General features: G+C 35.2%; 2 protein-coding genes across 3 annotated transcripts; one reads left to right on the top strand and one right to left on the bottom strand.

The window, feature by feature from the left end:
- The first annotated feature begins 3628 nt into the window (after window positions 1-3628).
- LOC116018819 lies at window positions 3629-6911 on the top strand. Of its 2 annotated transcripts, none has more exons than XM_031258835.1 (4): window positions 3629-3758; window positions 4274-5443; window positions 5535-6416; window positions 6535-6911. In XM_031258835.1, the coding sequence occupies exons 2-4, from the start codon at window positions 4385-4387 to the stop codon at window positions 6565-6567; spliced, it is 1974 nt and encodes a 657-aa protein (XP_031114695.1). In that variant the 5' UTR covers window positions 3629-3758; window positions 4274-4384; the 3' UTR covers window positions 6568-6911. The 2 variants fall into 2 exon arrangements, with proteins under 2 accessions (XP_031114695.1, XP_031114687.1); XM_031258827.1 differs by lacking the exon at window positions 3629-3758 and adding an exon at window positions 3796-3883.
- A 670-nt stretch (window positions 6912-7581) lies between these two features.
- LOC116021237 lies at window positions 7582-13498 on the bottom strand. Its single transcript, XM_031261854.1, has 7 exons — window positions 13255-13498; window positions 11216-11594; window positions 10087-10163; window positions 9898-9934; window positions 9467-9683; window positions 8535-8949; window positions 7582-7990 (listed from the first exon to the last, which is right to left on the bottom strand). The coding sequence occupies exons 1-7, from the start codon at window positions 13255-13257 to the stop codon at window positions 7829-7831; spliced, it is 1290 nt and encodes a 429-aa protein (XP_031117714.1). The 5' UTR covers window positions 13258-13498; the 3' UTR covers window positions 7582-7828.
- Window positions 13499-13888: the final 390 nt, after the last annotated feature.

The raw sequence follows: 13888 nt of genomic DNA, 5'->3' as shown, positions 1-13888 counted from the left end.
CAGTTTCACATATTTGAGTGTATAATGTCGAATGAAACTGAAGTTATATCGAAATGAAACTGTAGTTGTGTTTAAATGAAACAACACTGTATATAAAATGAAACTAAATATGTTACACAAATAAAGTTACTTTACACATAATGGAGCGAACGAGTGCCGTTTCTTTTCATTAAAAGAAACGACACCGTTTTGAACGGACCATGGTATACGGTATAATTTGCGTGCACAATTAGACTCAAAGCTACCCTCACCGTGTTGGTGAATCCACTTACGCTGGTGCTCTCACATTATTTAAGACTGGTTAACTGAATAATATAAACATAGTCCTGTATTTTATTATTTAATTAATAATAGTAATACAAACAACAATAAAAAAAAAATCAAACAGAATCTTAGATAGATATACCATTTTTTAATCTTTGAATATTTATTATTATTATTATTATTATTATTATTATTATTATTAAACACAATCATCAGTTATCATGCATGTGGATCAATAGTGGTGTCAAATCCCATGATCATTAAATTGAGGTCATAGTCAATAATGGGCCAAAAGTACTGGCAGACCAACCAACAATGCACTATTTTACACCGTCATTATGGTTTTTATGACTTTTATCATTTTTATTTATGTCCTTGCATATATGTGAGGTAAGATGGTCAACGAATCTAACATAAACGAATAGAGGTTGTTTGTGTTTGTTTGTTAAGATTTTTGAAGTGTTCATATTTGTGTTCGTTTATTAAGATTTTTTAAAATTATGTTTGCATTCATTTGTTAAGCGTTTATTATTGTTTATTAACGTTCGCGAACATGTTCACCAACGTGTTTGTTAACGTTAAGGAACACGTTCACGAACATGTTCGTTAATGAACACGTCCATTAATGATTTCGAACATGTTCGTTCACATTCATGAACGCTTAATAACTAACCAAACACATGCACATGTTCATGTTCACAAATTGTTTGTGAACTAGAAATCTATGTTCATGAACAATATAACAAACAAACAACACAACAACTCTATATTCAAAAAACAATACAACAACTATATATATATGCTTAACTGCTTGAGATGCAGGTTCGTAAACATGATTAAACGGACACTAAACGAGCTTGTTGGTGAACATGATTAAACGACCACCAAACGAGCCTACAACTGTTCAGACTCTGTTCGTTTATGAACCGAACTCTAAAATTTGTTCATTTATGTTCATTTACCTTAATAAATGAACATAAATGAACGATTATCGAACACAAATACGAGTAGTTTATCGAAAGTTTTGTACGCTAACACACCTAATGTTAGGTGAGATGCCCAAACACTTTTTTTTTTTTTTTTAAATCTTTTTCCTCTCTTTTGGATGAGGTGGGACATCACAACTACTATTAAAAGTGCGCACTAGGTTAACTTCGTTTCTGTGTAATATTCCTCAAATTACTATAGAAAGATCTTGTGCAACAGACTTAATTGAGACCGTGTTGACAAATTAAAATTAAACCCGTGAACGAAATACTCCTTAGCTTAATGCTAGAATACTCGATAGGCTAGCTCCAATGCAAAAGTTTAAGATTGGGCATGATGCAAACATACATTCCAAAGGTGTATGTCTCAATAAGTGCTAGAAAAAGCACATGATACTTTTTTTTTTTTTTACACAGAAATTACAAAGATAAAAAGTTATATAAGAATCTTTTTGACGATATCAATCCAAATCCCATGGTGTGCTTGGTATTTGTCCAAATATATTGTGGATGAAAGGATGCTAAGTGTTTTATAGGGATGAGAGGAAAAAATTAAAAAAGCGGGCAGACATGCAGTCAAGGAATTAGGTAATCTGTATTTATATATATTTTTTGATGACATCTAATTATTAGAGATACAAAAAGTTACTTTTCAGACAATTATAACGTAAATGTGTCGTAACATTCTAATATGACAATCAAAAAGTTACTTTTCAAACAATCCATCTACTTTAGCAATGTTTGATAATCCTTAATCGATTAGGTAGTGTTGTAGCATCTTAAGATGACAATCAATTTTTTAATAGTAATTAGTAAGTATAATGTGAGATGAACAATGCCTTTGACTTTATTGATTTGTTTTTCTTTGGTTGCCTTCTTTTAGGAGGGCTTGACCAGATGCCTCTTTTTAACTGCCTATTTGATCAACATCTATATCTAATTAGAGGGTTTGACTCAGTGTTTTATTCATATTGTCTGTGTACATTAAAGAGGGGCGTGATTAAGCTCCTTTGGGCCATTTGGAGGGCCTAATTGGGACCCTCATTTTGACTTTTTGCTTCTATATGGAAGGCCATATTTGTTTTATATAGTGTTGTTCTTATTTTGAAAAGCAAAAGTATTTGTATAATTAATGAAATGTTTGATAAAGCAAACATTACAATATAAATTTCTAGTAATTCTATTCTTATCCACTAAGCAATAAAATTTAAATTCCTACTTACTCTCATAGTAATCCTTTCCCAAGAAATTTAACCCCATTACGCCTCAGCTCCCCATCAATCCTTTCATTGTAGCAAAACGTTCGGCCTGCCAAAGAATTTAACTTTAATCGTATAACTTGAGACATATTGCTAAGTGAGCCAAATGAAATCTTGTATATATGCATCATATTAAAGAGTTCTAAGTCAAGTCTTCACTCGAGTAAGAGTCAAGCTCCACGAATTCATGTCAATTTTTTTTTTTTTTTTTTATCTTTTCTCTACATGAGAGTTTCAACCACTCAATACAAGTTATAGCTGCATATTTTCCCATAGGAAACCTTTTAAATAAGTGTAATCTTTCATAGGAAAAGTTTTGTTGTACCACTAAAGTGGTTGGCTGGCAAATAAACAGAGAAATAACAGTTGACAGTAAAACCCAACAACTTCTTATCTTTAGAAAAAAGAAAATAGTGTACTAATCCTAATAACACATGGTTGATTAAATTTGACAAAAATATTTTTTTTAAAAAAATAGATGATCTATAATTCGGCAGACAGATGTATTATGCATGCAAAGGGGCTTGAGTGGATCAACAAGCCTCCCATCTCTATGCCTATAATATTGCAACAACGCAAACATGGCAACTCAATTCGTCACATGTGTGAAGTTTGAAAAGAAATATCAGAGATCGAGTCTCACTAGTGACAGTGTGGGAACAATGTCAGTAAGTCTTTGTTTAGTCCTTTGTTAGGCCGGGGTCTGTAGTCTGCGTTTAGTCTTTTCAGATATTCTGTCGGGTCAAGGCCTGTACCTTCTTTTGGGAAGAAAGAATATTGTTTAGTCTTTTCGGATATTATGTCGGGTCAAGGCCTGTACCTTCTTTTGGGAAGAAAGAATATTGAAACAATGATCGTTTTAACTTTTAACAATAAAATACTTTTTAAGATGTCTTCTTCATAATCTAACATTTTCCACTGATCTCTATTCTTTAGTGGACTAGTCGTCCCTTTTTTCCATCTGAAAACTCCATATATTGGCGCGTAATCATTTGATTACCGTTAATCTCGTAAGCTAATTGATTCCATTTTCAACGCATTTCTGCAAAGCCGTAGCCCTTCAGCCCCGTCTTCTACACTTGAAGTTTTCAGTCTAAAACGTCACAATCAAAGGCAAAGCACATCTGACCAACACTTTTCCGCGCTCTCTCTCTCTCCAATTTTCCAACTTTTCCCCTTGTATCTCGGATTCAATCAAGCCAAGACTCGCGCACCCGCAGTCCCACACTCTCACTCTCCTCTCTCTCAGGTATGACAAGAATGATACTACAAAATTATATATGTTTTTTTTTTCTTCTTTTTCTTGGGGTTTCATTTGAATTTCCTGAGCTCAAAGTTCACATTTTTTCTTGATTATTCCTCTCCGGGATGCATGTAAGTGCCCTTCTTCTTGATTTTCTTGGTTTTGCAGTTGTGGTTTTATTCATGGGTACCCCACATTTTCTTGTGCATTCAAGAAAGTTTATTTTTTTTCACTCATTTTCTTGTTGAATTGAAACCATTGGTGTTGGTATGTGATTAGTTAAGATTAGGAATGATGTTTTCTGATAATTTTGTTTGTTGAGGAGATGGCCCATTATTGCATATGATTGTGTATTTGTGTGTTAAGTAAAGCTTTTGCATTAGCTATTTTGCCCTTGTCTAGTGAAATATATTGAACTCCCTTTCCAGTTTCCCCTGTATCTGAGTTTGGGTTCATTATTGCTGATTTGAATTAGTTAGTTTGGTTCTTGATTTTAGCATATTTGTGGTTCTTGTTTGCAGTAAGTGGTCCATGATCCAACAAGGCAAAAAGTGTGCAATTTTCAGTTGCCAGGGTTGAATCTTAGGGGAGGGCATTGCCATAGAAAGAGTGGTAGGTGTGTGTGTGTTGTAATGGAGAAAACAAAGCTTAATCTTAGTGTGCCACTTATATCAGTGAGGAGAATCAATTCGAATGTTCGTTACTCGGAGGGTGTAAATAGGAAGAATGTTGAGAATCCACAGCCTAATAGACAACAACAAGAACAACCTCTGTGTGTCCCGAAATCTGATTGTGAGTTGAGTGAGGTTACGAAACCAGTTGCAGTTCCGTTTTGTTGGGAACAAGCTCCTGGAAAGCGGAGAGGTGAAAATGGGGGCAAAGTCTACCCGTGTGAGGATGCTTCGACTATGCCAAGGCTCCCTCCGGGATGGAAGCCAGATTCTAGGCGATTTTATTCCTGTGAGAGGCCTTGTCACGAGGATAGTTTCAGGTTCCAAACCGAACCCCTTGCACTGAAAAACCATGCTGCGATAATGGATAGCTTGGTAGAGAGTATGCTCGCGAAAGGGGAATTTGATGTGGAAGGAAGGGAGTGTGCTAATCCTGATGTACTCGATGAGTCTTTGTCATTGAACTGCAGCATTGGTGACTTGAGTGGTTGTCAAGGCCTAGACGTCGAGGAAGGGCGGGATGATGTAAAGCCATTTGGTGCCATTTCAGCTGACTCGCACTCTAGGGATTTCATGATGAGTCGGTTCTTACCTGCTGCCAAAGCTGCGGTTTTGGAGCCACCTCAGTTTGTTCCAAAGAACGATCTTTTGGTTACTGAACAACCGAGGCTGGTGAAGGAGGCAGTAGTTGGAGTGGAACGAAAGCCTTTAGCCAAGAAGTATGAGCCTTACGTTATGTCATATTATAGTGACTATGAAGGGGATGTAGTCACTGAAAACGAAGACGAAACGAATGACAATATGACTACTGATCAACACAAACGGTCACGAAAGTTTTGGAAGCTTTTCCCTCGGCTTTCTGTGAAGAGTTCCTTGGGCATGCTGAATCCATTCCCGGGAATGAAGAGCAAAAGTCAGGCTCCCACATCCTCAATAAACGATGTGAAAAGACTGACGAGAAATGCTCCTAGTGGACCTCTTAACAAAGCCAGAAAAGCTTATAGTGGACCTATTGAGAAGGTATATTAGCAGCTTAAACTTCCTTCACATGTACTATGCTTATGTTAATCATTATCATTTTTTTTTACTTAAATTCCCTCTATCTGTGCAGCAAAGTTATGATGCCATATACAAGCAAAGATTTCGTTCTGGAGCCCTATCGGGGGAGCTGTGTAAATCGGATAAAAGAAGCTTATCCAACCAGTTATTTTGCTCTTCAGATGGACAGAACTCTCACAGGGGCTCCAGAAGTGGTGCTATATCTCCCTACCGGAATGTCACCACTTCATCTCGTTTTAATGAAGGAACGGGATTTCTTGGGGTACCAAGAGAAGCTGAGAATCTCAAGGGTAGTATGTTTAGTTCATTTAGGGAAGTTGACAGTCATTTTTGGGACAGTCCTATAAAGAGTACATTCGAAGGAGAATCAGATTCACTGAGTAATGTGGTTGAGAAAACGGTGTATGTAGATTCTGTGAATTATGTGAAAGCTACAAGTTTGGATTTATGTTCTTCAAAACCCAAGGGTGTTATGGACTCTGTTGAGAATCTGACAACTATGACCAGCAGAATTGTTGAACAAACATCATCATCAGCTGCTAAATCTTGTAGCAGAACCCAAAGTGCTTTGGGTTTGGGACAAAGATTGAACCCTGAAGAGTTCAAAGACCTCCCAGAAAGGACGAGTTCAAACCTGAATCAAGAACCGAATCATAAACGAGGTTCCAGAGAACTCTCAGCTGTGCATTTCAATGGAAATACAAGTAGAAGCAGTCGAGAAAACTTTAAACCAGATTATCGAAGCTATTCTGATGTTACTTCTTCGCTATCCCCCTATCCACCATTACCCAAATCACCATCAGAATCATGGCTCTGGCGCACACTGCCTTCAATTCCTTCAAATCAGAGTCCAAGGGCTACTAACACTGCCACCAAACGGGAGATAACTGCGAGTTCTTGCAGTGAGCACCGTTGCAACTCCTATTACACCGAGGTAACTTCTGCTTACTTATTTCTAACTTTATAATCGAGCCATTTGGTGATGGTACTAAAAGCTTTTCATTCACAAGTAACACATTTATCAAACCTCACTGATCTGTTTGCCTTCACAGGAACTTATTCCTTATGGTTCCCACATTTGGTAAGACACATTACAAATGAATGTGTACCCTTCAAGAATCTATGATTCTTTTCATCTCCTCAATGGATGGAATTTCTCGTTCCGGTTTAGTATCAAAACTTGAGGTTCAATTCAACACTCTCCAATCTTTTCCTAGATGGCTAGACCTCCCTTCTTGAGGATGTTTTTTTTTTTTGTGAGGGCAAAGAAGAAATGAAGTTTTCTTTTGGAGTGCCTAATTTTGTAATTCCTAGTAGTTTTATGAACTCTTTGAATGAGATTGTAGTGAGCCAAGGAAATTCATGTTTTCTATGCAAGCTATGATTTTGATTCATATGAAGTTTAATGGAAATGGTTATCTTTGCTTAATTCCACTACTTGTACCAAATCTTTTGCCGTAAATTTTATACATTTGACTAACATGTACTGGATCAGTTAATTTATGAGTAGTCAATAAATATGAAAAGTAATAATGCATGTCACAGTTTAAATTATAGAATGGTAATATTTCATATTTATTTCAAAATCTATGGTTCATCATTCACATGATTAAAAATAGAAGAATGTGTGGGTAGTGAAAATCATGCCAACATATATGCAAAATTTATGTACAAAAGTCATTAACAAACCTCTTTTGTTTTCTTTATCATGCCAAATTGACCACTATATATTTTGATTCTATATATACCCATAATTAATAGATACATGCATATATGTGTGAGGCTGGGAATAGGAGCGAGTTCACATGAGAATAACTTCCATAAAAAGTAAGGACAGATCACAGTCGAAAATAAATGAAATCAATTTTATATATAGAGCTAACACCACCATTTTTCTCCTTATCTTTCGGCAACCTTGTACCGTTGATCTATCTAAATGGATGATAAAATCAGTCCCCACTTTTTATCTGGAGGCTTGTTCTCACCCAACCCAACCCTCCCATGTGTGAGTTTATGTCATATATATGTATGTATGCATGAATCTACAAATATAAAATAAGCATTTCATCTTGGTTATAACAGGTAAAATGTTTCATATATTTCCATAAAAATGTGTCAAAACATTAAACTGTAATTAGTTAGTACTATCACAAGCCTATAAGCTAAGGCAAGTACTTAGAGATCTCACTCCACTGCTCTGATCTAGGCCAACTGCATATATGGTCAGATCTCAAGTACTCACCCTCCTAGTATAGCCAACAAATTTTTTCTAACTCTAAACTGGAACACAAAATTAATTAGGAATTAAAGTCTGTGTGGGGATACAGTGTGCATGCAGTTTGATGGCTATAGGGATAAAGAAAGCTTCGTGTTAATATCTCCTTCCTTCTTATTATAAGACTTCTCACCATTATTACTATTATTAGCATCTCCACTCTGGCTTAATCTCAGTTGCAAATCCAGCAATCTGCCATTCTCCTTGAAGCTCATCTTCTCCTTATTCATCATCTGCAGATAAAATTTACTATCATTTACCCAAGATTATTGCAGAAACAGTTTAACCCATGAGATTAGTAAGGCACATATATAATATATGTCATAATCTAATTGGGTCAAAATGTCCCCTCAAAAGTTAAATCCAACCAATTAACTGTACTTGTTTAACTCATGACATTATAAATTTGTTTCTTTCTATTTAATTTTAATACCTTACACCAAGTGGACAATCAGACTATTTTGAATCTAGCCGGTTGACCACTTACAATTTAGAACTCTCTTAAAATTGAAGGTGGATATAGAAACAACACCGGAACAAATTATTCTGTGGATCCAAGTCCACCTTGCAATGTGACCCGAACCCAAAATACACAATTTACATACTGAAATACTGAATGTTCATAATTTGAATTGTAAACATTCAATATGTAAATTGTGACGGGTTCACTTTGTAAGATGGACCCGAGTCCGTGGTATAACTATTGGGGACAAGGTCAAGCTTAAATAGGTTGGAGTTAAGTCCATAAATAAAAATAGATGATGATGGATATATTACCTCAAGTCGCCGAAATGGGGGGTCAAAATTAGGGCCAAGAGAGCTAAATCTGGAGTTTGTCCCAACTGGGATTGTGTGGTGAAGCAATGGTTGGGGAGTTGCTGCAGCATTGGACCAAAGGCCACATGTGAAGGCTGCAGGTTTGTCTTTCAAATGGTTGGCCATGGATCCCCTCGGCGGCCATCTTTTTTCTTCAAGAAACTGGCTAGGCCTGATTGGGACAATTTGATGATGATGGCTACCATTACTAGGTGAATATTGCAACTGATCTTTTGGAGCATATGATGATGGCAGCTTCTCTTGATGCTGCAGCATCCTCATTCTTAACACGTTTCCTTCTCTATGATCTTCCATTTTCGCCGCCCCGCTAAGCTTGACAAGAACACTTTCTTGATTGGATGACCTCTGTTGATATCTGAAACATGTATATATGTAGCTTTTAAGTATGAGACCGAGAATTCAAATCCATATAAATGTAACTGTTGGCGGGTGAAGGCAAAATCTAGCACCCGATGGCTGGAGATTGTTCGGCGGAAGCTAGTAAAGGGTCAAGTTCAGTATCCAACATCTCGAAAATGAGATGGTGGTCTATAAGTAAGGAAATAAAGTTGTTCATTCGCTACTAACTATATCTTTTGGCGTAAGCCGTAAACGCTTGATCCTAACATTTAATTTGCATGAGTATAATAACAAGTTGGCCATATTATTGATTTGATAACTACAAGTCTACAAGATTACAAATTCTTGATTTGGTAACTACAAGATTACAAATTCCCCTCTCAGCGAAAATAGTCTATTGACACTTAGGCTGACTAATTTACTTCATTGTGATTCTTTACTGGTTAGAATTTACTCAATGCACATTATTGGATAGTAACCGCATATTTTTCTAGTTACTTAAATGTGGAAAGAGGGGTTAAATGGGTATGTACCTTGAGATGATGCTTTTGAGGTCATATGTTGGGGATTGAAATATGGAATGCCTTGCAATATTATTGCCCATTTGATGACGACCATCTTCAAAAGTTCTTGTTAACACGATTGCGCCGTTTTGCATTTTGAAATGCTGATGGGGAATAAATCTATAGTTCATCATGTCTCCATATCCATAACTTCTCCCTTTAAATCCTCTCTTAGCTTGACCTAATACTATATAGAGACAAAAACGAATTGAACCACAATTATAGAACGCTATAATATCTGAGATAAAAACGAATTATGAGTTTGTACAGATAATATAGTTTTATATAATTATCTTGTAAGTTTAAAAATTAAGATCAAACAATAATACCATCTAGATTATATATGACTTTAGTCATTAGGAATGAATTTTAGAAATAGCAAATTTGATTGATTACTATACCTTGGCCGGATGCATCAAGCTTCTTGCTTCTATACATCTGACATTAGGCAATGCAGCAACAACAACCATGTTATATATTAATATTTACATGACTACTGTACTGCAATAACACAACGTTGTACATGCATGCATGTTTGCTTGTGGATCAAGTCATTAGTTATTATTATGATGATGTGATGATTAAATTACCTGCAGATGGCTCTTTACATGAGCAATGCTGAGCCCTCTCACGTTCATTAATTGGAGAACCAATTTGGGTGTTGCTCCTGCCAACCCCAAATTCATGTTAACACAACAGAAGTTATCATCAAAAGTTAGACTACCAATTAAAATACGATACAACACTTGTGACCTCTCACTTGGAAGGCCACAGTTATGCCACTTGACCACAAGGCATTTGGCAATTAAAATACGACACTTAATTAATTAGCTTAACAATATCAATCCCGAAAAATATATATGTTTGGGTGACATTAATGTATTGGGGATAAAGCTCAACTTCAAGAAAATCAAAGCAATTATAGATATAGGACTCCCGAAAAAATTTAATGTGTCAGTCATTATACATACTGATACCAGTACCTTTTACCTCAAATATATATATATATATATATATATATATATATATATATATATATATATATATTGGTTTACCAGGTTTTGTGGTGAAAAGCTGAGGAATAAGAGTTGACCATAGTTGAAAAAATCGCTAGACTCTCCTCCGACGCTGGGCACCTGGTCACCCGTGTATTTTTTTTTAATTTGTTTAAATTTTTTAAATTTTTTAAAACTAGTAATTCTAAACTATTTAATACATTAATAATTAATACTAAAATATTAAATATTAACCTAAAAAATATTTAGAGTTTGAACAACTTAGAGTTATTTCTAATGTCGTTTTGAGTGAAATAATTTTTTTTAAAATAATAGTTAATAGACCAATTAGGCAGCATAGTCGGTGCTTATGAGGCCTAGGCGGCTGCCTAACTAGTCGACCACCTAGATACCGATTATGGTGATACGCTAGGCGGCCGGCCGACTCTTAGACGAGATTTTTATAACAGTGTCTATTACAATCTTAAAAGTATAAATAATAGTTGCTTTGTGTGAAAGGCATCCGTAGCAATACACATGGTAGATTTTTCATAAGATAAATATAGAATGTTCGATACTTACCAAAAAAAGTTATCTTACAGTACTTTCTAAATTTACTTGACAAAGTTTTTATTTAAAAAAAAAAAAATTTTAAAAATAACTTTTTATATTCATTGACGTAAGGAGGTGAAATTTGTGGAAGAAAAATATATTTTCCACTTACTTTCTTGTCCACCGAGTCGTTCAATGGCGTGAACAAAGGAGAGATGGAGGTCAGGAGTCCACCGGAGCCTGGGAATTTTTGATCGGACATATGGCCGGACACTAGACGACTTCTTCTGATCATCACCATTCATGTTTCCTTCGCCGCCGGAGAAAGAGCTGCTATTGTTCGCCGAGTTTCCATCCCCGGCCGTTTTCTCGCTCTCATCCGCCGCGCTCATGACTTCTACCTCGTCGTCATCATCATCCTCGCCGTCCATTCTGCTGTTCAAATCAATCGACGCCATCCCTTTACTCTCCGAGGAACATGTCTCCGATGATAATGGCGTCTTCTCCTTCTCTTGCATTTCTCCGGCTTCCATGTCGCCTATGTTTTTATTCTGAAACAAATGTAACATATATGCCTATGTTACAATTTACAACTAACACATTAATTATTAAATATCGTGCCCCATTTCAACTAAAAATTAATTAAGCTGATATTTGTTCGAATAATATTTTCAGTCTCAGCGGATAATTGGATAGTATGCCTATTATGTTTTGTAGTTTTATATATTATATGCTCAACGATGGATATAAAATAATCAAATAACACATTTTACATGTAAAAACGCTAAGGGTGCATTAGGTAAATCAAAAAGGTGCTGTGGTTACTAAGCCAACGTCCTGACTAACTTGAATTGGCCAGATTTACAATGTAGTCTACTATTCTATTGGGTTTTTAATTTGCTTTTAAAAATGTCCACTGCCACAATAAATAATATCTATCAGTTTCTGACAAGCTTGGGAATAATTTCTGACAATATTTAGGTTGACCACTGTATACTATAACAGCAGAGTACCTAGATCATTTTGTGAATTTACAAGTGACTTCCCAAGGTTTTATTGAATCATCCACCAACATAAATGTTAGCAGATGTGATTTAAAGAATTCTTATCCCACAACATTAAAGCTTGTAGGTTGTCTTAAATCAGTTGTATTATGTGGAAGATTTATACAAAAAAAACAAAAACAAAAAAAAACAAAAAAAAAAATCATCAAGGAAAAGGTATGAGAGGAAATTAATATAATTAACTACCAATTAAATCTAAAAAGACAATGATTAAGAATGAAGAATTAGAAAAGAGTTTTAGTCCTTTCAAAAAAAAAAAAAAGAGTTTTAGTTATTACTAACATTTTATTAGTGGTTGTGTTTTTGCTAGACTTTTCTATACAAGTTCGATTGTAGTGTTGAGCTTGATATACGACTGGATAAGCAATTATCTTTGGTGATGATAGTTTCACCATTTCAATTAAAAAAGAAGAAGAGAATCTTAGCTGAAGAAGGTAGTTGAGTGGATGGTATATGTTTATGTATATGCATACATAAACTTGATGAGGTAGCTAGCAAGCATGCTAAGAAGAAATTGGAAATAACTTTGTAAGAAGTTAATCATTAATATATAATTAATAAAATTCCAAGAGGGAAAAGACTAATTTTTCAAACAAAACTATGCAAAAACCCTAACAACACTTTTATCTAAATCCATTTTGTTATTAGCACACTTGTTTAAATTGAAGAACAAATTAAACGGTTTCAAAAACTTGAGATAATATACACGCTCGCACAAATTTACACACATACACAGAATTCTCATAGCAAAAGATCAAAATAAACAACACCCTTTCATCCTTTCATATTTTCTAGCTCCGAATTCAACACAAAACACATTCCCATCCATGCAAGCAAGAAGAAGTATAAGGAGAAGGAGAAGGAGAAGAAGAAGACCCTTTTCACATAGAAGCTAAGTATGTGAAAATTAAATGAAACAAAAAAAAAAAGATATGATTAGTTATCAAATATATTATAATATTTACTAAAACCAAAATCTTGGAAGAAAAACATCAATGAAGCAGAACCCACATAGTTGAAAAAGGCTGCAGATTGAACTCATATCAATCAATCACAAGTTTAGGTGCATGTGGAAGTCAAAGATAGATAGATGAAACATGTTTATAATTAGCTGTACATATATATATATATATATATATATACAAACCATGTAAGTATATATATGTATATGTCAATCAAGAAACGACGATGAGCTAGCTAGCTTGTTGGGCAAGAATTGTTGTGTGACTTATCGGATGATGATCGGCGGCTACTGCTCATCAGTTTCCGGCGATCGGCGTAGATGTCGTCGGAAAGAAGGCGCCGGAGATGGAGAAGGGCGGAGAGAGGGGATAAGGTTGAAATAGGAGGGTGGGCGGCGGTGGTGTTGTTTTTCTCTGGGCGTTGGGAGGCTTTTGTTTCATTCAACAGGGAATTAAATTTCAATGCCATTAGTCATCACTACATTCAGATATTGCTATGACTTTTATGGTCTTTCTTACTTTAATTTAAAAGAAAAAAGAAAATTAGAATTAAAATAATGTTTATATTATAATAAATTAAAATTAAATTGTGTAATTCAACCATGGCCGGACAGTCCAATTGAGCATCATAATAATGTATGCATTATTAGGGATGCAGATGAGAAGGTAAGGCTGACTGGTCCCTAAGCTTTGTGGGTGTCGAATTTGAATATCATGTGATTCCTTAATTAAAAAGTTATGTATGTATATATATTTCTAATTAATCCTTCCTTTGACAGTTGTCGTCTACCTTCTCTCTCATGTGATTATCTTAATTGT

Source organism: Ipomoea triloba, chromosome 1, assembly GCF_003576645.1.
Source record: "Ipomoea triloba cultivar NCNSP0323 chromosome 1, ASM357664v1".
In the NCBI taxonomy this organism is placed as follows: domain Eukaryota; kingdom Viridiplantae; phylum Streptophyta; class Magnoliopsida; order Solanales; family Convolvulaceae; genus Ipomoea; species Ipomoea triloba.
This window is presented reverse-complemented; position numbering and strand designations above follow the sequence as displayed.